Source organism: Salvia hispanica, chromosome 6 (genome assembly GCF_029641045.1).
Source record: "Salvia hispanica isolate PSC_SH4W2 chromosome 6, Shi_PSC_v1, whole genome shotgun sequence".
Lineage (NCBI taxonomy): Eukaryota > Viridiplantae > Streptophyta > Magnoliopsida > Lamiales > Lamiaceae > Salvia > Salvia hispanica.
Genome location: NC_142697.1, coordinates 12,730,157 through 12,756,150, shown reverse-complemented (window position 1 = coordinate 12,756,150; position 25,994 = coordinate 12,730,157). Strand labels below are relative to the sequence as shown.

The 25,994-nt window shown below is 37.5% G+C and overlaps 5 protein-coding genes and 1 long non-coding RNA gene across 6 annotated transcripts; 3 read left to right on the top strand and 3 right to left on the bottom strand.

The window, feature by feature from the left end:
* Positions 1-6,587: 6,587 nt before the first annotated feature.
* On the bottom strand, positions 6,588-7,192 carry LOC125203343 (uncharacterized). The gene has a single exon (XM_048101665.2). It carries the CDS (start codon positions 7,060-7,062, stop codon positions 6,712-6,714), a length of 351 nt encoding a protein of 116 aa, XP_047957622.1. The 5' UTR covers positions 7,063-7,192; the 3' UTR covers positions 6,588-6,711.
* A 257-nt stretch (positions 7,193-7,449) lies between these two features.
* Positions 7,450-10,236, bottom strand: MEE40 (Pentatricopeptide repeat (PPR) superfamily protein). The gene has a single exon (XM_048105234.2). It carries the CDS (start codon positions 10,036-10,038, stop codon positions 7,723-7,725), a length of 2,316 nt encoding a protein of 771 aa, XP_047961191.1. The 5' UTR covers positions 10,039-10,236; the 3' UTR covers positions 7,450-7,722.
* A 786-nt stretch (positions 10,237-11,022) lies between these two features.
* LOC125203454 (histone H2A-like) lies at positions 11,023-11,805 on the top strand. The gene is made up of 2 exons (XM_048101798.2): positions 11,023-11,325; positions 11,410-11,805. The coding sequence occupies exons 1-2, from the start codon at positions 11,113-11,115 to the stop codon at positions 11,653-11,655; spliced, it is 459 nt and encodes a 152-aa protein (XP_047957755.1). The 5' UTR covers positions 11,023-11,112; the 3' UTR covers positions 11,656-11,805.
* Positions 11,806-14,177: 2,372 nt separating this feature from the next.
* Positions 14,178-14,803, top strand: LOC125207189 (histone H2B.9-like). The gene has a single exon (XM_048106429.2). It carries the CDS (start codon positions 14,300-14,302, stop codon positions 14,699-14,701), a length of 402 nt encoding a protein of 133 aa, XP_047962386.1. The 5' UTR covers positions 14,178-14,299; the 3' UTR covers positions 14,702-14,803.
* Positions 14,804-14,990: 187 nt separating this feature from the next.
* LOC125207188 (uncharacterized) lies at positions 14,991-17,743 on the bottom strand. The gene is made up of 2 exons (XM_048106428.1): positions 17,035-17,743; positions 14,991-15,311 (listed from the first exon to the last, which is right to left on the bottom strand). The coding sequence occupies exons 1-2, from the start codon at positions 17,685-17,687 to the stop codon at positions 15,305-15,307; spliced, it is 660 nt and encodes a 219-aa protein (XP_047962385.1). The 5' UTR covers positions 17,688-17,743; the 3' UTR covers positions 14,991-15,304.
* Positions 17,744-22,231: 4,488 nt separating this feature from the next.
* On the top strand, positions 22,232-23,117 carry LOC125203723 (uncharacterized). Its single transcript, XR_007173428.2, has 3 exons — positions 22,232-22,485; positions 22,706-22,748; positions 22,970-23,117. It is a non-coding gene; the product is annotated as an uncharacterized LOC125203723 (long non-coding RNA).
* Positions 23,118-25,994: the final 2,877 nt, after the last annotated feature.

Below are 25,994 nucleotides of genomic sequence, written 5' to 3'. Positions count from 1 at the left end.
TGATTGCTGAAATTTTGATTTCATGAAGATAAACTAGCTCCAAATTGACAAATAGTCCTAATTGGCAATTCATCTATTGTTCACTTGATTGTTTGGTCTGCTATAAATGGGGTTGTCTTCAAAATTTGTATTTTGCCTTTTTTCAAAAGCTGGCATTTGTAGTCTTCTCATTCCTATGCCAAAGGAATCTGAAAATGTAAATATGTATTAGTACAAGAAGTGTACTATAATTCATGAGAAAGATAAGAGTCATAAAAATAAAATCTTTGAGTAACATAATTTCGAAATTATGTGAAATTAATTCTGTATGCAAAAAGTGAAAATATTCCCAAAACTGTTTTTACTGTAAACAAAAATAGAAACCCTATTAAATACAATAATTTTTCCTACAATCAATTGAGTTTTTAGTATCAATATATGTAATCTAATTTATATTTTGGTAATTAAATTGAAGATGCAGTATTACATGCTTCAGATCTTACTCTAAGTGGATATGCATTTTAAGTATGCTATGAGAAAAGGAGTAGAGGATAATGTAATATTATGATGTATAGTGATTTATATGCATCCATTAAGGTAATACTCCCTCCGTTCCATATTAATGGAGGCGAAACTTTTTGGCACGGAGATTAAGAAAAAATTGTGTTAGGTAAGTTAAGTAAAGAGAGAATAAAGTCGAAAATGAAAAATGTAGAGAGATGAAGAGAGAAAAAAGTAAGAAAGAATAAGGTAGGTGTGGAAAAATGTGTTGACTTTTACTAAAAAAGAAAATGACTCTATTACTATGGAACGTACCAAAATGGCAAAATGACTCTATTATTATAGAACGGAGGGAGTATATAAGACCTAAATCTTTATATCGATTTTGTTTGATATGCAGAGAAAACATTTGATACCTTTTTCTGTTATATGTTGCTGAAGTAGAGTAGATCTTAGCCAACCACGCATTATTTGATTATATAGTTTTTATTGGTATAATGAATTGTTATTGTATTTATTTTTGGGTTTAGAACTTGATGTAACGATTTTGTTTCTCATATCTTAAATATGAATTCACAATTTTTAGTAAGTGCAGATAGAAAATTAGTTGGGATTAGTTGGGTCGTGCTATGCGCGGGGGAGATAGTGAATCACAAATAGATAATTGTGCTAAGATTCAAAGCTCTACATATTTTTTTTGTATTATACAAACACTCAAATGTTTGAATTCATGTTCATTTTTAGCAACTGAAACCTAATTATGCATATTAATGTTGATATAAATTTTAGAACAATATGCTTAGCATTAAATTTAAAGTATTAACGTACACACATAAATCACACTAATTCATCCCCGCCCCCCCCCCCCCCCCCCCCCCCCGCGGCTAACGACATTCGTAGTAATCAAAGAGTACATGATAAGGTATCTATATAATCTATATAATTATATCTATATAAAGCCACGATTTTTTTGGGGGAAATCAGATGGATTTTCACTCATTTATAATACTCCACATCTAACCAAGTTAACCAATAGTTATAAGAATTACTTAAAAAACTGCTTTTACATCTTTTGACCAATAGTTAATAGTACTAATGCAGGTTATCAATCATTCAAAGAAATCAAATCAGTTTGCAAATTCTGAATTTTCTTTATTTTAGTTTATGTATAGAAAATAAGTAGACAACTTAGATACAAATGATCTATAAATATTAGTTCGAATGATTCTCTCTTTACCATCTTACAGTTTTTCTCTCTCTACGACTCTACCTTATGGTGGATACAGTAAGTTGATGGAAGCTTGGAGGAAAGCTTGCTTTGAGCCTATGTTGGCCCTCCTTCGCCGTTTCGGAGCAAGATCAAGCATGGTGAGTTCGCCTCATTCTTATTAATTAAATAGTAGTGTTGTTTTTGGTTGCTGTAGTGATATTTGAATGAATGAACTAAATCTACAATAATAATTTTTTGGTTGATGCAGTGAGATTTGGAGAAGTGAGACAAATAGAAGTTCTGTATCAGCGTAACCTCCACTTCGTCACCATTGCTTTACTACAGAGAGTTGGAATTAAGTTTGAGATTATTTTTATCATGGGCTAGGCTTAATATGTATATGTTGCTATAATAATAGTCTGATAATCATTTATAGCTGTAAATCTGTTTTCATATATTTAACTCTATAAAATTTGATAGGTTTATAAATTGGTGCAAAAATGTTTGGATGCATCTTAAATTAAAAGATGGGTGATTTAAGTACAAAGTTGTGTATCGTAATTTAAATTCTTTTGATATAAATTGAATACAAGATGCAATATCTTGATGAAAAATGCCATTAAATTGTCTCACTCTCAATGATGTATTCCTACTATGAGGCCCTTATAATTTATGTGTTTCGAAGTAATATACTCCTCCCGTCTCAAGATAAGCAAGTCATATTCCTTTTTTGGAATGTCCCACTATAAATGAATCATTTTTCTTTTTAGCAAAAAAATCTGTATCCTACTTTATTCTCCACCTACTTTATATGGAATTAAAGAACAGTTTTTCGATTAAAAAGACTTATATATATGGAACCGCGCATAGCACGGGTCGAAAACTAGTTATTGAAAACCATGAACTTTACAGTAGCGTATTGTTGTATACTCCTTTCATCTCACATTAGGAGTCCAGATTGATTCCGACACGAATTTTATGAAATGTAAATGAAAGTTGGTAAAAAAAATAAGTAGTAGAATGTGAGTCTCATCTATCATAATATAAAGGAGCAGTTTTTGTGATGCCACCGTGGCACCATTTGGGCGGGAAACTAGCATTAAAACTTACAATCATAGCTATCATTCTTGAGCAATGCGAAAGGTTTTCTAGAGCAATAAAATAGATGTCATCTTGAGCAATGCATAAAGTAATCTAGAGAATTGTAAATAGCAGATTCATCCGTCTAGCATGTCCTTTATAGACTAAATAAATGAGTATAAATTTCTTTAGAGCATCAAGTACTCCATCTTAAAATTCTTCTATAAATAGAGAGTGAATATGTGAAAGATATTTATGCTATAATAAATAAAGCAGATGCAACGGGCTGGAAATTTGAGGGTGATTAGGTTTAAACGACGAAAGACGGCTACACAGCAGAGAATGGTGGAGGAGATTGTCCGCTTTAGAAGATTTGTAGGGAAAGCAGGGAGGAAATCGGGCAGCATGAACTGGGTGAAATCTGGTGTCGGTGCGGTGGCTGCCGGTATTCGACTGATGGCGAAGCAAGGAAGGCGATGAAGGGGATTTGCTGTGCGGAGAAGTGGGTGGCGATCCAAGGAGACCTCTCCCGGCTGATTTTCCCTCCTTGTTGGGAAATCGCTGTCGTGCCTCTTCCTTGGTCTCTAGCGCTGCCCCGGAGAAGAAGAAGATGTTGATCAATTTGCTCTCTACAGAATGATGTTTTGAAGCGAGGTTTTCAGCTCGTCGCTCTTTAATTACACCCCATCCGATCCATTTCAAGTTTCTTAATCGGCCACTAGAAGTGGGGGGGTCGCAGAGAGAGAAATCTATCATAATATAAAGGAGCAGTTTTTGTGATGCCACCGTGGCACCATTTGGGCGGGAAACTAGCATTAAAACTTACAATCATAGCTATCATTCTTGAGCAATGCGAAAGGTTTTCTAGAGCAATAAAATAGATGTCATCTTGAGCAATGCATAAAGTAATCTAGAGAATTGTAAATAGCAGATTCATCCGTCTAGCATGTCCTTTATAGACTAAATAAATGAGTATAAATTTCTTTAGAGTATCAAGTACTCCATCTTAAAATTCTTCTATAAATAGAGAGTGAATATGTGAAAGATATTTATGCTATAATAAATAAAGCAGATGCAACGGGCTGGAAATTTGAGGGTGATTAGGTTTAAACGACGAAAGACGGCTACACAGCAGAGAATGGTGGAGGAGATTGTCCGCTTTAGAAGATTTGTAGGGAAAGCAGGGAGGAAATCGGGCAGCATGAACTGGGTGAAATCTGGTGTCGGTGCGGTGGCTGCCGGTATTCGACTGATGGCGAAGCAAGGAAGGCGATGAAGGGGATTTGCTGTGCGGAGAAGTGGGTGGCGATCCAAGGAGACTTCTCCCGGCTGATTTTCCCTCCTTGTTGGGAAATTGCTGTCGTGCCTCTTCCTTGGTCTCCAGCGCTGCCCCGGAGAAGAAGAAGATGTTGATCAATTTGCTCTCTACAGAATGATGTTTTGAAGCGAGGTTTTCAGCGCGTCGCTCTTTAATTACACCCCATCCGATCCATTTCAAGTTTCTTAATCGGCCACTAGAAGTGGGGGGGTCGCAGAGAGAGAAAGAGGCAAATAGGCGAGGAGGGAGTGGAATATTTGTTGTATTCATTTTTGTTTATAAACTTTCCCAAATGTAAGTATTCTTCTAGAGACATTCCATTCAGCCTAACATATCGAAAAAACATTGTAATGTGATTAGGTGGCGCTGAGATTTCAGGATAATATGTGGATAATGAGGTTTTAATGGTTTAGCCCCTTTTGTAGTCGGTTATGCTGTTTCCTCTATCTTAATTTCTGTAGAAGCAGAGGGAGGGATTGACGGCGTGGGTCGGGGATGAAGGAGTTGTGTGCTGGAGAAGGAGATGGTGTGTGGCGTGTGGCGTGTGGGTGTGTTTTTTTGTTTAACACCATTTTAGTAGTTAAGTATTATTTTTTTCGCTTTAATCGTGTTTTCAGTTAATAATTGCCTGCCCATTTTTTTTAATTAAATCTGGATTATTTATGTATACTCTCAAATATTTTTATTATATTTTGACTATAATATTTAGTCTCAAATACTTCCTCTGTCCCTCAATAATATGCACTATTTTCTTTTTAGTCGTCCACAAGAATATGTATTTTCTAATTTTGGAAAGTTTTTCTCTCTAAGACTATCTCTAACCATTTACACCAAACTCAAAACCATTTTTGAGTATACGTCACACTAAAAAGTAGTTATACTTCACATTTACACTAAATTCAAAAGCTACACCATTTTTGAATTTTTGTCTCACAATATTTTTTCAGTAACACCATATTTGGTGTTGTTTCACAAAAAACACCAAAAATGAGTTTAAGTTTGGTGTATGGTTGGAGAAGATTTATAGACCAAAACTCATTTTTGGAGTATGGTTGGAGATGGTCTAATGAGGTGAGACTATTCTCCACTAACAATACTTTATTTATTTTGTCTTTCTACCTCTCTTACTTTACCAATTTGTATTAAAACCCGTGTCGATCCTAAAGTGCATATTCTTTGGGGTCAGAGGAAGTATTTTTTACTCTCTCTGTCACACAATGTTTGTTCCAGATTGATCCAGCGCGATTTTTAATAAATTGTTTTACTTTTAATTAAATGAAGGTGTGTAGTGGAAGAGTGTATTTAAAATTAAAATGGATTGAGAGAAGTACAAATGACTTTTTGTTGTTATTTATAAATGTTTAAAATTATTTATAATGTGTTGAATACTTATTTTAGTTAGTTTATATTCTTAATTATAAATATATTTTTATATTATTTACACTATATTTTCTATTTAAATTATTTAGTAGAGTAGTTGTTAATATATCTTCGAAATTTTATTGTCCCGTGCATAGCACGGGTGGTAACACTAGTTTTTATAATAATTGAGTTTATTATAAAATGTAAGTGAAAAGAGATTAGTGAAATGTGATGCTTATTACTACTACTATTTATGGAAAGAGTAACCCAAGACTTCTAATGGATTACAGTCTACCGACGAAAAAAATTGCTACAATTCAATACCGACAAGTAGGTATGCTAATGATAGGAGAATAAAAGGTGTAAATTATATCAACATAACTTTATTTCTTAGTATAATTTACTTGCCATTGAAAACAGTTTAAATTGAGACAAGAAAGATAAGAGAGAGTAAGAGTAACCACATTAGGGCCGGCCCCGGTGGCCTACTGCTGGACGAGGGGAGCCGGGGCGGGGGTGTGCAACCGCGTGCACTGCGTGAAAGGGGCAGTGGGGGTGGTCTCGCGGCGACCGCCGCCTATTTTCTCTAATTATTTTCGTCCAATAATTTTTATTCTAGTCCAATTAAAAATAATGTGATTCGTGGTTGTGGCGTCGTTGTTTATTGGGTTGGACAAGTTTTTGTGGTTGTGGCGTGGTTATTCCGTCTTATTGTGGACACTCTAAAGTAGGTAAGCGAATAATGTACAAGTGATTAATGGTCTTGGCTTTTTCCAAAAAAAAAAATGAAAATAACCAAACTTCGTTAAGATCTCAAAAAAATAATTCAATTTAATTGGGACGGATAAGAATTTTTTTTTCACTCACAATTAAATTGAAATTAAATCAATCGAGTGTTTGTGATTCCCACCATTCCAATACCACCTTCTTTCTATGTACATGGTAACAATAGATATTATTCTATTCTTAATTAAGATGGAGAAAATTAAAAAAAAAAAAAACTTCATTTTATGAAAAATTATGACATACTTTTAAAATGATTCTAATGGCATTTATAGATTCAAATTGGCCGTAGAGCCTAAGCTTAATATGATCACAATGGTATTTTACTCCCCTTCAACTAGAAAGATTACCACATTAATAATTAATTCAATTTTACTTGAATACAATGGTAACACAAAATAAACCATATCCGCACATATGGACGGAATACATGCACAAAAATGCCATACATAACAGTTAACCAAAAAAAATGAAGTGTTTAATTATCTTGATCCTCTTCCCATAATCCCATAGCTTTGACAACAAAAGCCGAACAAGCAACAATGGTGGCTGCGAAAATAGGCGGCACAAACATATCGATTCTCGACCGCTTAAAAAGCGAAGCATGGAAGCACAAATTCTCAGCCGGAACATCTAACGGCAGCCTAATGGAGGCAGCCGCTCCACTGCACGCCTGCGATGTTGGATTAACAGCCGAAACAAACGCTATCTCCGGGGTGAAGGACGCCACGGCCACCGTCGCCGTCAATATAGTCGTCCACGTGGCGGCGTAGACTAGCACGGGCCACCTTGGACGCGGCAGCAGCCTTTCCAGTATTGAGTTTGCCATATTTAGTGCACGAATTGTTGTTGTTGTTTACTAGAATGAATAGAATAAATAGATAGATGATCGTGGACCTAATCTCAACTAATTTTAGGAATGGTTTGATTTGTTAGTTGAGTTGGATAGGGTAGTGGCGAATGGCCCTCTAACTCACTCCTCAATATCCACCCTCTCTCTCTAAATTAATATAAGTAGTACGGAGTACAATTTAAAATTAATTTAATTGTGTAAAAAAAACAACAACAAAATTGATAATATAAATTTCAATTGTGCATCCTTCAAAGAATTTGTTGATAACCCTTTGGTTTTTTATGTTTTTGTGCTTTTGGTAACAAGTGAAAAACGTGAAATAATCTCACTTGCTAAATGGATCATCAAGGAGAGCAAAAGCGATTAGCAAATCAACTGGATTTCAATTCCATCAACTGTGGGTACCCATAATTTAATCAAGATGAAAGACTGACATAACATACCAACAATTTATAGAGTTTAGTGCAAGTCAAATTACAGCAACACTTCATTGCATTTGGATACCAACTTATATAAAACATTCCGACTGTTTCAACACAAAAGCCTCGGCACCTCAACCGTTTCCCCTAACCTCTCAGGCTTCAGCACCAAAATTTCATAACCTCTGCAATTCAAGAACTCTACTACCAACGTTTATCATCGCCAGTAACTTTTTCTGGGTTTTCGGCTCTCCAAAACCCGGCCAAAACCAGCCAACGCATCTGAAAATTTACGGATTTTAAGGAAACCCCTTATCATAGCTGCCTCATTCTGTGAAAATCTTGCTTTCACCATTATCTTGTCAACGAGTTTCACTAGTGTCTCCTCCATGTTCAAAGAACAAAGCCCTTCAGCCAACATATTGAATGAAGAAACGTCCGGGAGATAGCCTTTCTCAGCCACTTCAAGTGCAAAATCAACAGCTTCGCCTATGGGGCCACCACCAGAGCAGAGCCCCCGGAAAACAATCTTGTACGATATAGCATCGGGAGGATCATTCTTCTCCTCCATTTCCCTGAAGAGCTGCATCGCTTCTCTCACTTTTCTCCTCCTGAAAAGCACCTGCACCACAGGATTATAAGCATGCGGAGTCAAAACCATTCCTTTCATCTGGAGGCTTCTGAGAAGCCTCGTAGCAACCTCGACTCTTCCAGCTTTACACAGCCCTTGAATCAAGGTTCCATATGTCACCACATCTGGCTCACACCCGTTTGAAGTCATTGTCTGCACAATATCCGCAGCCTTTTGAATATCTCCTTCTCTACAAAAGTAGGAAAGGAGGGAATTGTAAGTGAACTTATCTGGTTTCAGCCCCTCCATTATCACCTGGTCCATAAGCTGAGCAGCCTCATCCACCCTCTTGGCCTTGCAGAGACCATCAATCAGAGTGTTATACGTGACCAGATTTCTCGAGACCCCTTGAAGTTCCATCTGATCAAAGATCTCCTCTGCTTCTTCAATTTTCCTGATCTTGCAGAATCCATCAATCAGAGTGTTATAAGTTATCACACTTCTTGCACAGCCACTCGATTCCATATCCTTAAGTAGCCTCAGTGCTTCCTCAAGCTTGCCTTTGCCACACAGGCAGTCAATCAATATGTTGTAAGTGAACTCATCTGGTTCACATCCTTCCATCTTCATCTCGGAGAATAACTCCATTGCAATGTTGAAGTTGCTGGTTAAACAAAGACCTTGTATGAGAGAGTTAAAAGTCGATACATCAGGAAGAATACCCTTGCTAGTCAAGCTGCGTGCAAGCTCAGTAGCTTCTTCTACCTGATTGTCTTTACACAAGGTGCTGATTATGGCATTATACGTGACAGCATTCGGAGAGCAATCTCTCGAAAGCATTTGATTGAGAACTTCCATTGCCTCTTTGACTTCACCCTTCTTGCAAAGTCCAGATATCACCGTGTTATAGGTGAAAACGTCGGGATCAAACCCCTCTTGCAGCATCAAATCCAAGATCTCTAGAGCATGGCTCACATGCCCTGCTTTGCACAAACCACTTATCAAAGTATTGAACGTGAACTTATCTGGGCAAAACCCCTCATTAACCATCTTTTGCACAAATATCAGAGCCTCCTCGATCCTGCCCTCCTTGCAGAAGCCGTTGATCAACACATTTATAGTCACACTACTCCACTGGCACTGAGCCGCCACCATTTGCTCCCTCACCCTCAAAGCCCCCTCGAGATTCCCTTCCTCTATGTAACCCTGCATTATTGTGGTGAATGTCTTCTCATCCGGCGCTAAACCATACTTAGGCATCTCCTCCATCAACAAAATCGCAGGCCTTATCTGATGCGCCTTGCACAAAGCCTTTATCAATATATTGAAAGTCGAAATATCAGGTTTAACGCCACTGTTAATCATCTTAGAATGCACACTTTCCACTAATTTCAACTTATTCCCATCAACAAGAACATTCAATAGAAAGTTATAAGCATGAGTTCCTGGCCTCACTCTAAATTCTTTCTCCATCACATCAAGCACACTAACGGCTTCATCATAAAGCTCAAATTTTGCATAACTACCAATCAAGATAAAGAATACGCGCTCTACAACATCAATATTCGAGAGCTTCATATGATTCAAAACTTTCCTGATGGAATCAAAGGACCCCACACTCCCTAGCTTTTCAAGAATCTCCTCGTATATAGGCAACGCGGGCACGAAATTTGGCTGCTCCGAGGCCCACTGGAACAGGCGGAGGGCCAATTTTTCATCCTTCTCGTCGCGAAGGCAATCCAAAAGTTGCTTTGGAGTAAAGTCCGGCGACAGTAGAGCATTAGATATAGCCGAGGGGACGGCAGAAGAGAGCTTTGCCGACGGCCGTTTTGCTGAATTTCTAGAAAATTGAAATGTGATTAGGTATGGTGGGCTTGAAGGATACGAAGCGAAGCGGTGAATGAGATTGTGGGAAAAAGTCCATGGGTGGCACTTGAGGTTGAGAGAAGGAGAGAAAGCCATTGCGGCAATTAAACAAACATCTGGCGGGGTAGTTGGGTATGTTGGAGAGAAAGATAGTCGGATAAGCTCGGGCTTCAGCCCACTGTAAGAAGCACGAAATTCTCGATTTCGACGGCGAAAAAAAGCGTAGAGTTAGAGGCGATATTTCAGTTGATTTCAATGTTGCCGATTAGCAGCAAATGGATAACTTTTCTCCCTTTAATTTCTTTTTTATTTTTATCAATATGGAAATCTATGTCAATGTGACCAATTTCTAAAGACTAGTTTATTTGAGAAAAAAACCAATATAAAACATATGAACACATATATAGAATATAAAACGTGCATAATATTGTTATCATATATTAATAATTTGTATATAAATTTTTTATATTTTTGGAACAATAAAACATAATTAATACATATTTTAATTCAAATTTAAATTAGCTACATTTATTATTATAATATATACTTAATACATCAAATTACTAATATTACTCCTTGTATTGATTTGATATTATTCAAGTTTTATGTGCCAGACACACCATTTATTGAAATAGTAATATGACAATTTCCTAATGCAATGTTAGCATTTTATCTTTAACTCATCTCAATTTTCACATCACTATCTCTATAATTCATTTTAATTATCCGACACATTATTGTTGGTGTTTAAGCACGCGGCAATTGCACTCGACAACGCCCGCTTGGGCGGCATTCGGCGGTCTCCCCTCCCCGCAATAAGCATTGATCGGACTATTGATTGGCAACGAGACTCGTTGCGAATGCTCTCACTTTGAAAAGAATGAAACAAGCTCAACAAACGCTAATCCCCAACGTGCTGGCTGTAAGAGCAACATTTGATTGGTCCAGTTCAAGTCATGCGGATCGCCCCCCTCTTTATCCTAAGCCGTTGATAAATATAATCCGACGCTCCAAATTTCCCCCCTTTTTCATCTCATCTCAATCCCACTCTGCTACTTAAACCAACAGCAGCGCCAAGTAAATTTGACACGCACCGCATCTCGCTCCACCTTCGCATAATCACATTCTTGTTCTTCGAATTCGCCGATTACATTCTAGTGGCTCCAAGAAATGGAAGCAGGAGGAGGTAAACTGAAGAAGGGAGCTGGTGGCCGGAAGGGCGGCGGTCCAAAGAAGAAGGCGGTCTCCCGGTCCGTCAAGGCTGGCCTCCAGTTCCCCGTGGGAAGGATCGGTCGGTATCTCAAAAAGGGCCGCTACGCCCAGCGGGTGGGTTCCGGTGCCCCCGTTTATATGGCTGCTGTGCTTGAGTACCTCGCAGCTGAGGTGCTCCCCTCCCCTCTCTCATGCATTTAAGCCCTAATTCAACTAATCCACATTTTAGGTTTTATGCTGGGTATTTTATTTCAGGTGTTGGAATTGGCAGGGAACGCGGCGAGGGACAACAAGAAAAACAGGATAATTCCGAGGCACGTGCTGCTGGCGGTGAGGAACGATGAGGAGCTCGGAAAGCTGCTCGCCGGAGTGACGATTGCGCACGGCGGAGTGCTGCCTAACATCAACCCGGTGCTCCTTCCGAAGAAGTCGGACAAGGCTGGGGCCGCTGAGAAGTCGCCGTCCAAGGCTGGCAAGTCACCTAAGAAGGCCACTGCTTAGTTTTCGATGATATGTCAATGTTTTTTTGGAGATTGGGATTGGGATGTTGTAGAGGTTGATTTGCTGTTGTTATGTAGGATTGGATGTGTTTATAATTGTAGTTGTATCCTGCTTTGCCATCACTCACCAAATACTCCATTTCTTTTCTAAGCCTCCTCTCATGTTATTCAATACTGTTTAACAACTATGTTAACGCATACGCGCATATTTTCTGTTGTTGATTCATATGTTTATAAAAGAACCTGATGTTGGAATTAGAGATTAGTACTCCATATCCGTATAAATAGTATTATCGAAAGAGTGGTGTTTAGTTTGAAAGAAATAAGACAGACGAGAGGAATTTGGGTTAGTGTTTACCCATCTTTACCAATAAACGCTACAAAGCTTTACAATGCAAACATCTATATGAATACTCCTGCATATGCTTCAAAAATTGTCGGTTTTGTTTTACATGCAAAGATCTATACCAACACACCTCCACACAGTTCAAAAATCGCTGGTTTTAAATAAATCTTGAACTTGAACTGGCTTGGCAAGGTGTTCGGCGGTTTTGGTTTTGGTTCTAGTTCAAAAAACCACTGGTTTTGGGCATGCCCATATTTAATCGGATAAATTGTCATCATATGACGGATGAGAGTACGATATCCCACCTTCATTAAATTCGTAGACTTTATTGCAATAGTTACAACGTGCATTAAATTCTGATGTCATCTCTTGAGATAGCGGATCAACACTAATTGAGACATTCTTGTAATGTTTAACAAATAAAGAAATAATTGATGATAACTTAGACTTTTTTACTGCTTTGTGGTACGGGTGGAGGAGGGGGATGTATGTCCTGAACAAGAAGAAGATATATTGAAATTGAAGTATGAGAATGAGAGTTAAAAATAGAGATTGAGAAGATTATTCATTGTCAACACAAGAATAGGATGAGTAGAAATAATGGAGAATGAGTATTTATAAGAGAAACTGGCTGTTTCTGACCACTTTTCTGCAACACTACACTGGAAAAGCTTGAAAAAGCCTACATCGTAGCCTGAAACCTACTTTGAACTGTTGAACCGGCAAACCGGCGGTTTCGGTTTCTCAAATTCTTGAACCTGAACCAAACCGTCCGAAACGCCGAACTGTTCGGAGGTTCGTAACCGTCGCGCCGATTCCGAGTTATGAACCGGCGATTAATTGCCAGTTCAGTTCGGTTTGTGCAGGTCTATATACGAATAAGGAGGTGTTTGGTTAGGCTTTTTTGTTTCACTAGAAAAGGAATAACTCTTGTTAATGTTTCTATTTTCATGGCATTCATGTTACATAACAAATGTTTGGTTTGACCATTATCATTTATGGAGTTCAATTTCCTATGTTTGGTTTAACTTTCCTCTTTTTTTAAACAACCGACTCTTATTTTGTAACATGAAGTTTGGGCAGTGAGCATAACTAAAGGAATGACTTTTAATTAGGCGGGCCAAAGCAATTAATGCGGGCCTCGCAGAAACGGTAAAATGCAAATCAAACAATAGAAATGGATTGTATTGATACATTTAATGCTACTAAAAGGCAAACCATGATTAAAGTAAAGTAATGTAGCAGGCTAAGTGTTGTATAGTCACATAGTAGTATTTTACAACACAAAAGACTCAAAATCACCAACACAAGATCACACACATTAGATTCTGCTATGAAACAACCACACAGAACTTTAAAAAAAAATATGATTCGATTGGTAACAGTTCTTAATATCACAAAGAAAACACATTTCAAGCTCCTTTAGCTTGTCAGACTTCAAATCCAAGGATCGTAGTAGTTGACATGTGAGGTCAAACAATAAATCGGAGGGAGAATGAGATTTAGAAAACCCGAATTTTAGAGAGAAAGAGGGCAAACGTGATCGAAGGATGCTTATAAGGACACTTGGTCTTTGAGGCCCAAACAAAAAGACATCAGAGCAGGTCGGACTGGAAATAGGGATCAGTAATGGATTTGGGTAATGAGCTTGCAGTGTTGCGCTGAGATTAATCACACAAGTATACTATTTCCTCCGACTCTGAAAAGTATGAATATTTGATTCGACATCTATGATTGGTAAAGTAAAAGTGATTAGATATTTTATTTTTAGTAAAAAAAAATGACTCATCTTAGCTGGAAATCGAAAAAGAATACGAATCAACTTAGTCAGTGAAGAGAGGAAGTATTACCATTCGGATTCATTTAGCGACAATTATTCAAAACATTCATAAAAATTACAAATTCGAAAGATATGACGTACTATAAGCATCACTAAAATATTTGGCTTTATTAAAATATAGTACTAAGCTAACGTCATTTCTACGTTTCCTTTAGAGTTAATAATTATCGTTTTTTAATAGTCTTGTCTATAATTTTCAAAGATGAAAATGTAACTCTATAAAAACCAAATGTATTTCTTAAATTAGACAATTGCATTTTGATCGGATTTGTAGGCGAGGTGAATGGACAATAGACATGTAAAAGCCAACAGAAGGACCCAAAGTAACGGATCTTAAATCAAATGTAATTCCGTACGGCAGATATCGAAGCCTCTCTATATAAACAATCCCAGCACCACTGCAACGAAATCAACTAACTTCTTTCCCCTGAAATCAATCATCCCCACAAGTATCCTGAAATGGCGCCAAAGGCGGAGAAGAAACCAGCTACGGCAGAGAAGAAACCGCCGCGGCCAGAGAAGAGTGTTGGGGCGAAGGAGGGCGGTGGGGAGGCCGGGAAGAAGAAGAAGAAGGTGAAGAAGAGCACGGAGACGTACAAGATCTACATATTCAAGGTGCTAAAGCAGGTGCACCCGGACATCGGCATCTCCAGCAAGGCCATGGGGATCATGAACAGCTTCATCAACGACATCTTCGAGAAGCTTGCCATGGAGTCCTCGCGTCTCGCCCGCTACAACAAGAAGCCTACCATCACCTCGCGCGAGATCCAGACCGCTGTCAGGCTCGTTCTGCCCGGCGAGCTCGCCAAACACGCTGTCTCCGAGGGAACCAAGGCCGTCACCAAATTCACTAGCTCTTAGCCTCCTCATTTTTACTCTCTTCATTTCATTCATTCCATGGATTATATATCAACATTCTGGATTTCCAAAAATGACATTCCTAATAAAATTAATTTCGGATTACCTGGAATTCTATATGTTTTGGTTTTGATTAGGTTGATACAATGAACATGGCATTAAGGTAAAGGAAAACAAATCAAGTATTCATAGCTTTTATTGAAAGCGTAGATGACACATGCTGTGTACATCATAAACAGACTGAAACCTAATGAGGAGATTGAGTTATGATATAATGTGATGAGCCATTGCATTCCAACAAATTCAAGCGCATTTATTTACGAAATTATTACATAGATGAGACAGCAATATAGTATTTGAAAAGCCACTTGCCATTAGCAATAAGCAAATTCAACATGGTCTAAAAGTAATAGCATCTGGTTTCTGCTACTCTTGTACTGTAAAAACAATAAAATGTCGGAAAGTACCCGTCTCCAGAAGCATCCAATTGGCGACACAAACTCAACGAAGACAAAGCACAAAACTTCACCACAATGAAACTAATCCATTGCTTCCATCTTCTTTTCCATAAAACGGTCATGATTCTGATTTTTATCAATCTCCTACCTAGAACCTGCCATTGATGTAAAATGCAACATTGAACATTAGGCAACCGCAAATAAGCTTCTGAAAAACAGCTATGTGCCCAGCTATTAAATGAAAAGGCATGAAATTGCATGCATGCGGAGTTCAGGAAATCTCATCCCACAGAGAGATTGTGCATTTGTATAAGAAGTCCTTTCTAATTTCAACTAAATGCTACTTTATTGGTTACTTTGCTCCTCTTTCTCTCAGAAGTGGAGTATATCAATTTGGAAATTAAAAACATGACAACAGTTAACATTCAAGAATTCTTGGAATCCTAGTTCCATGATTTGTACATATTCCCCATACAAGAAGATGTTAAGGATTGTATGAATGCACATCGACTTGCCTGGCTAACTAAGGTCAGGTAAGTGACAACTGCATAAAGGCTGCTTAGTACTTAAAAGAAGGCAACTTTACATTTTAGCTACCTCAAAATTAGTTAAGCAATATTTACATCTGAAACCACTTTTTGAACTATGGATGTAAGATGGTTCCCAAGGAAATCAATTAAGATAACCTATTATTTATACTCCCTCCGTCCCACTAAGTGATGCATTCCTTTCGGTAATGAGATTTATTAAAATAATATTTATTGAGTTAAGTGGAAAAAGAATTAAATAGAGAAGTAAAGCTAGAATAAAATAGGAAAGAATAAAAGTGTTATTTTTTTGCTAAAAAATGGATATTGATAACTTGTAGTGGGACAACCAAAAAATTAATATCAATCACTTGTAGTGGGACAGAGGGAGTATAAATGAGTAAGCAATTTTCCAGTAAGGATGAAGTAACTAATCCTACAGCATAGTTTCAATAGAGTTAAGGATGAAGTACCAGTTGCATTGGCATTAAAAGCAGGACACCAACACTTTTATTCACAGAAATGAAAGGAACCCGAACCACAGAAAACGCCCTTCCCAAGCAATATCTGGTGCAGAATGTTCATGATAATCCACTTGGCAGCTTGCCTTATTTTTACACCCTAATACCCGGAAAACTACTAATCTACTAGAATGATTATTACTGTTCGAATAACATAACGATAATTTCCTTCTAAGAGAGTTTCATAACCCTCTAACTGCTTTCTGAGGCTTTCAGGCACCTAGTGTAATACTCACTGAGGAGGTTCCATATCAGTTTATGATTCTGGAAAATTACTACATAGACCACCTTGTCACCCATCCTAAGACTACGAAATCATTATTATGCATACATCATACTTACATGAATGCCAAGCTAGATTTCCAAGTGAAAGCTGTGATGTAATGAATCTTTTCGATCATTTCTCATCCAGCACTTCACCTGGATATTTTTCCTTTTATGACCGTCTAAGTACGATTAGATCAATCATAAACATGTATTGCAGCCAACAACTAAGAGCTCCTAATATCAATTCAACTACTGCACAAAGAACACTTAGACGGATAGATAAATATACGAAATACACATCTAATAGATATAATCAAATTGATACATGATTGCAAAGGGTTGGAAGCTGGTATAAACCCTATGTAAAGAAATGGTCGCACGAAAACTTGAACCGTGTCTCGTAATTAATAACTACCCTACTGGCAAGCATTGAGCAAACGAGCACGCATCAGCGAACGGCTTACTATATCACTACAACCATTACTACGAGCTCAATCATGTGCATCTTCCAGCATAAAACAGAACGCATAAAAACGGAAAACAAAAGTTCATCTCATACAAACCTCGGCGGCTCAGAATTGGCATTTAAATTCCGATGAAGAACTCGTCCACTCCCTGAATTTCCACCTTCAATAAGCTCCTTCAACCCTACATTCCCCACCTTGTCTTTCTCACGGTCGTCATCTCCGCCGCTCCCCATCTTCACAGCCTTGTTCAATTTCCTCTTTGGCGCGCCAAGCCTTTCGAAGTAATTGCCGTATATATACTCCGGTGTGTAGCCATTCTCCTCATCAAACAACATAATATGCCCGTGCCACTCCCAAACCCGATAATCGGAACCAGTCTCCTCCTGAAAACCGACGCAGATATGGTGCTCGCCTATCGCGATAGCCTGGCCGGAGTTAGGTTTGAGTTTCTCGATTTCGCCGCTGAGGATGGTACGGACGATGTCTTTCTCGAGCTTGGATTCTTCCTTGGCTAACTGCGTCTTGGAGGAGGAGGATGAGTCGTCGATTTCCGAATCGGATTCGGATTCGGAGAGGTTGAGGAGCAAATCGGAGAAGAGGAGGTCTTCGAGGGATTTGGCGGCAGAGGAGGGGGGCGCGGGATTGGGCGACGGGGAGCGGAGTTGGAGGCGGGACATGAGGGATTGGAGCAGCAGGTTATCGAAGTTGGGGGTGGCGGTGGAGGAGTTGAAGCCGCCGCTGCCGTTCATGTCTATTGGATTGAAGGTGAGAAGAGGGGTTTTGGAAACGGGTTTGGGGTTTTAGTTTTCTGTGTACTTTTTGCGAGGAAGATATTTATATGAAAAATGGACTAGTATACATTTTTAATTTAATTATTATTGCATTATAATCTTTTATTGCTAAATGTTATGCAAAATGTTTTTTCTTTAAATATCTGTTTTTTTTCATTTTATCAAAGTGATTGCGTTTGATTATGATCAATTGAATTCGTCTCTCATTTATAGTAAGTTTTTCTTAGGGCCACGACGAATTCGTCCAATAATGATAACTTGGAATACGAGTTATAATAATCAATTTTGATAAAAAAAATATTGACCTGAAACTGTGTCACAATTCACAAATAGCCAAATAGGAAGAATAAAATATGGAAAATTTGCGCTTATCGTATTAAAATTTAGACTAAAGTTCAAGTTATATACATTTGCTAAGAATATTTTGGTGCGTGTGATAGTATTAATCATAAATAATTATATTTTGGTTTTAAAAAATTAACGGTCAATTATTTTTTAAAATAAAAAATGGTCTCGTACATTTGCGCAAAACAAAATCTATTTAGTTCCTTGTTAATAGAGACATTTTTTTTCGGCATAGAGTTTAAGAATAGTGTGTTAAATGCAGGGGCGTAGCCAGGATTTGACTTGAGGGGCAAAAATATATTTATAAACAAATTTTGTAGTAGTAGAGAGAAGGGCATTTAAAGAAGAATTTAAATAAATTTTAAAATTATTAAAAAAAATTCTATTGATGTAACCTTTTGAGGAGGGGCAAATGCCCCACTACTTCTCCATGTACATTCGCCCATAGTTAAATGGATGGTGGAAAAAGTAAGAGGAAATAAAATAAGAGAGAAAAGAGAGAATAAAGTAAAAAAGAGAATTATTTTTTGCCAAAAATAGAAATGACTCAATTAATTTGGAACTTCTCGAAATAGAAAAATGACTCTATTAACATGGAACAGAGGAAGTACATTTTAAGTAGGTAAGCTTTTGGTCCATTTATTACTCCTCCGTCCCATAGAAATAGACCATTTGGAGTTTCACGGGTTTTAATGTGTAATTGGTAAAGTAAGAGAGAAGGAAAAAAAATAGTTGAAATTGTGTAGTGGATGACAGGCCCATCAATGAAAAAGTAAAAAAGAAGGAGAAAAAGTTGCAATAAATAGATATGTGACTATTTGTATGGGACTAACGAAAAAGGAAATATGATATATTTCTGTGGGACGGAGGGAGTATATCGAGTACAAACTCATTGGGGTTTGACCCAAAGCGAACAATATCAAACTACTATTTCAGTTAACAATCCGAACAAGAGCCCACACGGATTTGTTTTTGGGTCACTCCCAAAAGACTTCAAACTGATTGGGGTTTGACTAGAATTATATACACATTCCAATTTCGCTTAGACTCTTCACTACAAAAAAAGTCTATATTAGTGGCGAAAAAATAGTGGCGGAAATATTCCGCCAGTAGTACTGGCGGCATAGTGGCGGATAATCCGCCAGCAAATTTAGTGGCGGAATTCTAACGGAAAAGTGGCGTATTTTAATTTGCACATATCTGTGGCGGATTAATTCCGCCACTACAAATCATTTTTCAATAAAATATATAAATATTATAAAAAATAAATTATAGTGGCGGATTTTCCGCCACTGTTTTACTGAGTCTGAGTTAAATCTAGGGCACATTTACGCTTTTCATTCCCTTCACTATTGCGCGAAATTCTCCCCGCCTCCGCCATTCGCCGCTGCAGCTCGCCACCGCCATTCGCCGCTCCAGCTCCATCGCCGCCGTTCGCCGCTCCAGCTCCGTCGTTGTCGCCCACTCGCGTTTCACAACAACCGTCGTCGCCACCAGGTAATCCATGTACCATTCCCCCGCCTCTTCTCGCCATTTCCTCTTTTGCCTCTCAATTGAAGTTATCTGCGTGTCAATGGCTGCTCCAATTTTGTGAAAATGCGAGAGTGCTCATTTCTTAATTGTTTAATTTTTCACTTTCCAAAACTTAATCTCTCTTTTAATTATGAGCTTCTTTTTCCTAAAAGGTGGATTTTAGTGCAGATTACTTTGTGATTCTCTTTTTGAAACTTAATCCTTGCTTGTTGTTGCAACAGTTTACTTTTTGGATCTCACCTCACCTTTGATTTTCAACATCGTCATTTCCCCCATCTAGGTAATGATGCAAGTACTAAAGATTTATTCCATATGCTTTAAGTATGCTCTTTTGTTTATTTTCTTCAATATGCGTGTAAGTGGAAGGTTTGAAGAGGATTATTATATTTGATTTGATTAGGTTATCCGAATAGCATACATGATTTATATTTAATCTGCTTTTGCTTGTTAAATATATGAAGATATTGCATGTTTCCTATACCTAAGCTGTGGATGTTTCTAGGACATGAGTTTCACTCACTTTTGCTATGCCTTTGTAAGTAATCTTAGTATCTTACATATGGAATAACTCACATGAGACATCACTTTTAGCAAAAACTTTTCATCTAGAAACTGTTTTTAGTTGTACTCACTCCTATTTATTTGAATATAATATACTTAACCCTTAATATTGCCTCAATTATTTAGTTCAATTGTGCTTAATGCTAAGTCATTAGAAACTGAGCTTCCCCTATTTGAAGTTAAATAGGAGTAAGATCTTTAGGAGGATGCTTGTTTGGGATCTTAAAATTGCAACTTTGGAATCCAAGTTCCATTATTCATTCATGTACAACTTTTGGAAGCCAATGATCTAAATTTTGAATTCACTTTGCCTTTCAAGATTTGGCATCTAGAGCTGACTTCTCTCCTCAAAATCTTTAACTAAACTTAAGTTCTACTATCAAATAAGTTCACCCAATTCCAAATCTCTGTTTTGGTATAGTAAAGACATTGTTGAATATTGTGTTTGTAGGCCTTGTTTGAGATTTTCCTTTGTACACTAATTGAATTTTTTTATAATTTTTTTATTTAAAGAATGGAGAAAGCCATCATCATGGTTGGTTTGTTGAGCATATTGATTTGTTCAATTGCTCAAGTCAATGGCAATTTGTTAAGCTTTGAGAGTAGTGTCAATGTCAATGTATATCTGTTGTATTCTCTAAGTGTCATGGCGAGTTCTTCTTTCTCTCCCTCTTTTCTTTTATAATCTTTATTTGCAGTTTTTCTTCTTTTTTGTGATATTGGGAGTGATACATGGCACTTCTTATGTTCTTGAATTTGTGAATAAAGTTGAATGTTGTTATGATATTTCCCTTTTTTTTTAGGAGTATGTAAAAAATTGCATAGGTGTGCAACTTTTCACTTGCAGATGGTTGCCTTTGTCTTCTCCAAAAGCTTTGGTTTTTCTATGCCATGGTCTTTGTGTGTGTGTCACGTGTTTAGTGTAAAGTGTAAAGTGTGGAAACTTTATTTGGGTTTGCTTGTAAAAATTAAACATTGATGAATGTTGTTGCAGGTTATGGCATGGAGTGTAGTAATTTCATGAAAGGTATGCCCCATACTATATATAGCAACTTCATTATTTCTTATTTTACTATTTCAGACAATAACAACATCTGCATTTCAGATATTTCAGTTTTTTAGTCTTACTCATATCTAAGATTTATTAGAGTAATAAAATTGGATTTTTAGTCATGATTTCCACTATTAGGCAACACCAACTTTCAATAATGATCGCAGTACTTTTTCAATAGTGTTATTATTTTCCCTTAATTTAGTGATTTGTTGCTTACAACAATTTCCTTAGTGTATAAGAAAACATGAAATTAAGGTATGTGATAAGAATTTGAAAATGAGTTTGGTGGCTTACTTTGGTTGATCTGGTAAATGAATCTTGAATTCATCGGCGAAGGAATGTATATCTGTTGTACAGTATTTCTTTTCCCATGCAGTTGCGAATGCTGAAACTAGGCGCTGCCCTTTCTCCATAATTTTTGTCCAACACATGATTAATTTTATGAACTCACATTCAGTAGAAGTGAAAGTTGTATACATTGTTTTACTGTAGGAGGAGATTGTTACAAATGACTAGGGATGTCAATCGGGTCGGCCCATCGGGTTTCGGGCCAACCCTATTCGGGTTGTGGGTCAATCGGGTGCGGGCTTGCCGGGTTGTGATTTCTTTCGGGTTGTAAAAGTTCGGCCCTAACCCTAAAAGCTCGGGTTTCGGGCTAGCCCGACGGGTTAATCGGGTTGCTACCGATAAGGTTAAGGCTCGAACAATCCAATAAATCATGATGAAAATTAGTATATTTAAAAAATATAAAATATTTTATTATGATAAATTTGATATATATGCTTAAACTCAATCATAAAATACTATTATTTGTGATATTTCGTTAAATTTTAATACATGTTAAAAATTTAAATATTCTTTTAGTGAGATTAATTTATTTAACAGTTATTATATTAATAAAAATTCAATATAATTTATATATTTACCATAAAATTGAAAGTTATCTTTTTTTAGTTATCTATGTCATAAAATTAATCAACGACGTGTCGAATTAGGAGTAAAAAATTGAAAAATATAAATTTTTTCGGGTTATCGGGCCAGCCCATCGGGTTTTCGGGTCTGGCCCTAACGGGTTGCGGGTTAATCGGGTGCGGGCTTATCGGGTTTTATTTTTATCGGGTTAGAAATTTCCGACCCTAACCCTATAAATTTAGCGGGCTATTCGGGTCAGCCCACGGGTTGCGGGCTATATTGACATCCCTACAAATGACTACTTAAAGTATAGCTGCTCAACCAATTCATTACACGAGAACTTCTATTCAGGTATTTCCATTGTAATAATAAATAGTGAATGCAAACTCTTAGATCATCACTTATGCATCCAATACATCTTTGTGTGAAAGATATTGACAATATATTACATACTGTTATCATCTATGTCATGACTTATGGGTATTTTTGTATTGAATTTATTATTGTTATTGTTGTTGTTGTTGCTATTACTAATGCTAAAGATTTTTGTCTCTGTGTTTGTGTGCTTTAGAGAAAGGAAGCAAATATCACTTGCAAAAAGCTCTAGCTAACAGGTATTTGTTATTGCTGGTCAAAGAGTAGTTATTATGATAAGTTTAGGAACAAGTTTTATAATCTTTATCATTATTCTGAATGCTTATATGATCTGGACGTCGTAGTATTTTATTATTCTTCAATTTCTCATGTGAATCAATAAGATATGTTAGGCCTATATATATTATGCATTGCAAACCTAAGGTTGAGAACTTTTCTGGTTTCTTACCAACTCTTGTAGTTTCATGTATTAAAAGCTGGCTCAAGAGATGAGTTTGATCAAAGATTTGGAAAAGAAAGAGACGGAGTACAAGGACGGAGTTCAAGAGACTGAGAAAGAACAAGATATGTGTAGATGATAAATTTTCCAACAACATTTCCACTAGACATGAGACTAAGAAGGAACATGAATCATCATTTGTTACTATTAACTAAAGTTTTAGAATTTGTATTGATGCTCAATAGTATTACACTTTGGTCTTATGAGTAATTAAAGAGTATTGGTGTATCTATTGTTACTTTTATCATGAAATATGTATTGATTTGTTGAAAAAATTATCGCAACAGGGTAGGTATAAAATAAAATAAATAAAATAAAAAATCTGTATAAATTGTGGCGGATTCGTTCTGCCACTAAATAGTATTATGTACTGGCGGAATAGTGGCGGAATTTCAGTGGTGGAAACAAGTTCCGCCACTAATAATGGCTCACCCAAATCCGCCACTATTTTAAACTTTTAGTGGCGGAATTGCTCTGGCGGACTATTTTCCGTGGCTAATCCGCCACTACATTTCTGTGGCGGAAAATATTCCGCCACTGATATTTTAGCGGCGATTATATTGCCACGGCACTAAATCCGCCACTAACTCGTTTAGTGACGGAAAAATCACTATTTAGTGACGGATATTTCCGCCACTAAATAGCGATTTTTTTTTGTAGTGCTTGATGTAGGATGAGTTTGTACTCAACAAACCTCCCCCTCAAACCAAGTCACATCAGGAACAGACACACGCAGTCGACACATTGAGACATTATGGGCTCGACTTAAACTTGAGTCATCCGGGCCTCATTAGACCTGGCTCTGATACCACTTGTTCGGATTGCCGACTGCAGCACTAGTTTAATATTGTTCACTTTGGGTCAAGCCTGCACAGATTTGTTTTTGGCTCGACACATCGAGACATTACGGGCCCAACTCGAGCTTGAGTCATCCTGGGCCCCACTCAACCTGGCTCTGATACCACTTGTTCGGATTGTCAACTAGTCCGCTTTGGGTCAAGCCCGCACGAATTTATTTAGGGCCACTCCCAAAAGGTCTCAAATTAATTGAGTTCAAACTTCCCTCAGACTCCCGATGTGAGTCTGGATTTGTACTCAACATATTAACCCATCAAATAGGTCAAACGACTTATCGTTATGTTTTGATGAAAGCATTAAATATGGAGCAAAACATAATGTTTTGGGCCAAAAAATGACAAATTTAATGTGTATGACTAGAAAGTTTTGTTGAACAAATGTATGTGACCAATTTTAAACTTTAATCTAAAATATACTACCTCCGTCCACCAAAATTTGTCTCACTTTGACCCGGCACGAGTTTTAAGAAATGTAATGGAAAGTGAGTTGAAAAAGTTAGTAGATTGTGTGTCCTACTTTTATATATTAGTTTTATAATAAAACGTGAGTAGGAATGAATTAGTGGAATATGAGGTCCACTACCAAAAATGGTAAAAGTGAAATGAGACAAATTTTGGGGGACGGACAGAAATGGAAAAATGAGACAAATTTTGGTGGACGGAGGTAGTATATAAAAATGTCATTAAGTTCGACATGGTGGTGAACCCGGTGACTGGTTGTTAAGCGTCTGGACCGTTTGTGTGAGTCATTGGATACGAAAAAGTAGTGAACTTGGTGATTCGTTGATAAGAACCTGGAGTGCTTACGTGAGTCAGCGGGTCGCTGGGTTCGACATAGTGGCGACCTCATGTTCTTTCCCCGGTTTTCGGTGGCTCACAGTTTCTATCCCACATGAATTTGAACACTACTTTCGGCTTACGGATCTCTAACACTCAAGACTTCCTCTTCAATGCTCAAGTGTTGGATGAATGTATTTAAGACATTTTATATTTTGCTGGTTATAACTCTCATCCGCGACCAGTGTAGGTCCTTGATCAGGTTTGCCACATTATGCGTGTTGGCTAGATTTGCAATAATGCTACACATAAGTTATTTTTGGTATTTCGAGCTTCAAATGAGATAATGCTCAAAAGTTAGTTCTTGCGTTTCAAGTTTTAATTTTAAAAGAAGATACTCAAAGTTAATTATAATCTTGAAATAAAATGACAGAGTAAGTGATGTGGATCCAAGTATTACAAGATCCATTTCCCAAGAAAAACCCAAATTGTAGGTGATTGATCTAATATTTTGGTGAAGTAGATTTTCTATTAATCAATAAAAGGCAATCCAACAAGAAATAAGACAACTAAGATGAATAAAAAAGGAAATAACATTGGATAATGTGGAAATTGGGATACATAGTCATTGATGAAGCAAGCTTAAGCACTTACAACATAGCGAACAATGCAACCATGGCTAGTTCAAGAGAAACAACAAACCTTGAAGCATACCTATACTCGATCCATACTTCATTAGGAATTGATGAAACAAGCAACCTAAATCTAGGAATTAGATAGGAAACCCTCTTCAAGAGGAACAATTCTCTCAAGCATATAGTTTCAGCCAAAATCTAGGAAAAGAAATGACATCAAAAGATATTTATACTAAGGGTCCAAAAATAGCAAATTTGGCCCACAAAATCTAAGTATCGGACAATTCACCCGGTCGGGTAAATTGGCGGGTGCAAAACACCCGGTCGGCTGTTCTTTCTGGACTCCCCCTTGCCATTCGCCATTTCACCCGGTCGGGTGATTTTCAGAGTGCAAAAAACCCGCCCGGGTGTTCCTTCTGGAGCTCCCCGCCTTTCTCTGCGCGGCTTTAGTAAATCGTCTATAACTCTCTCCACCGGACTCCGATCGAGGCGTGCAAGGTACCCACGCGAAGCTCTTTCGAGGAGGAAGACATTTGTGGCACTTTCAGAGTATTTGGACGCCATTTCGATAGGCGGAATACTTATTGAATCCAGCTGCATGTGCAAATTTTGACTTACGACTTCCTCCTTCCCCGGTTGGCCTTCATTTTTCAGCACGATCTTCACCGGCGGCTCCTCCGTCTTCATAGGCCCCTCCCACGTGGTTTTTTGAATGAA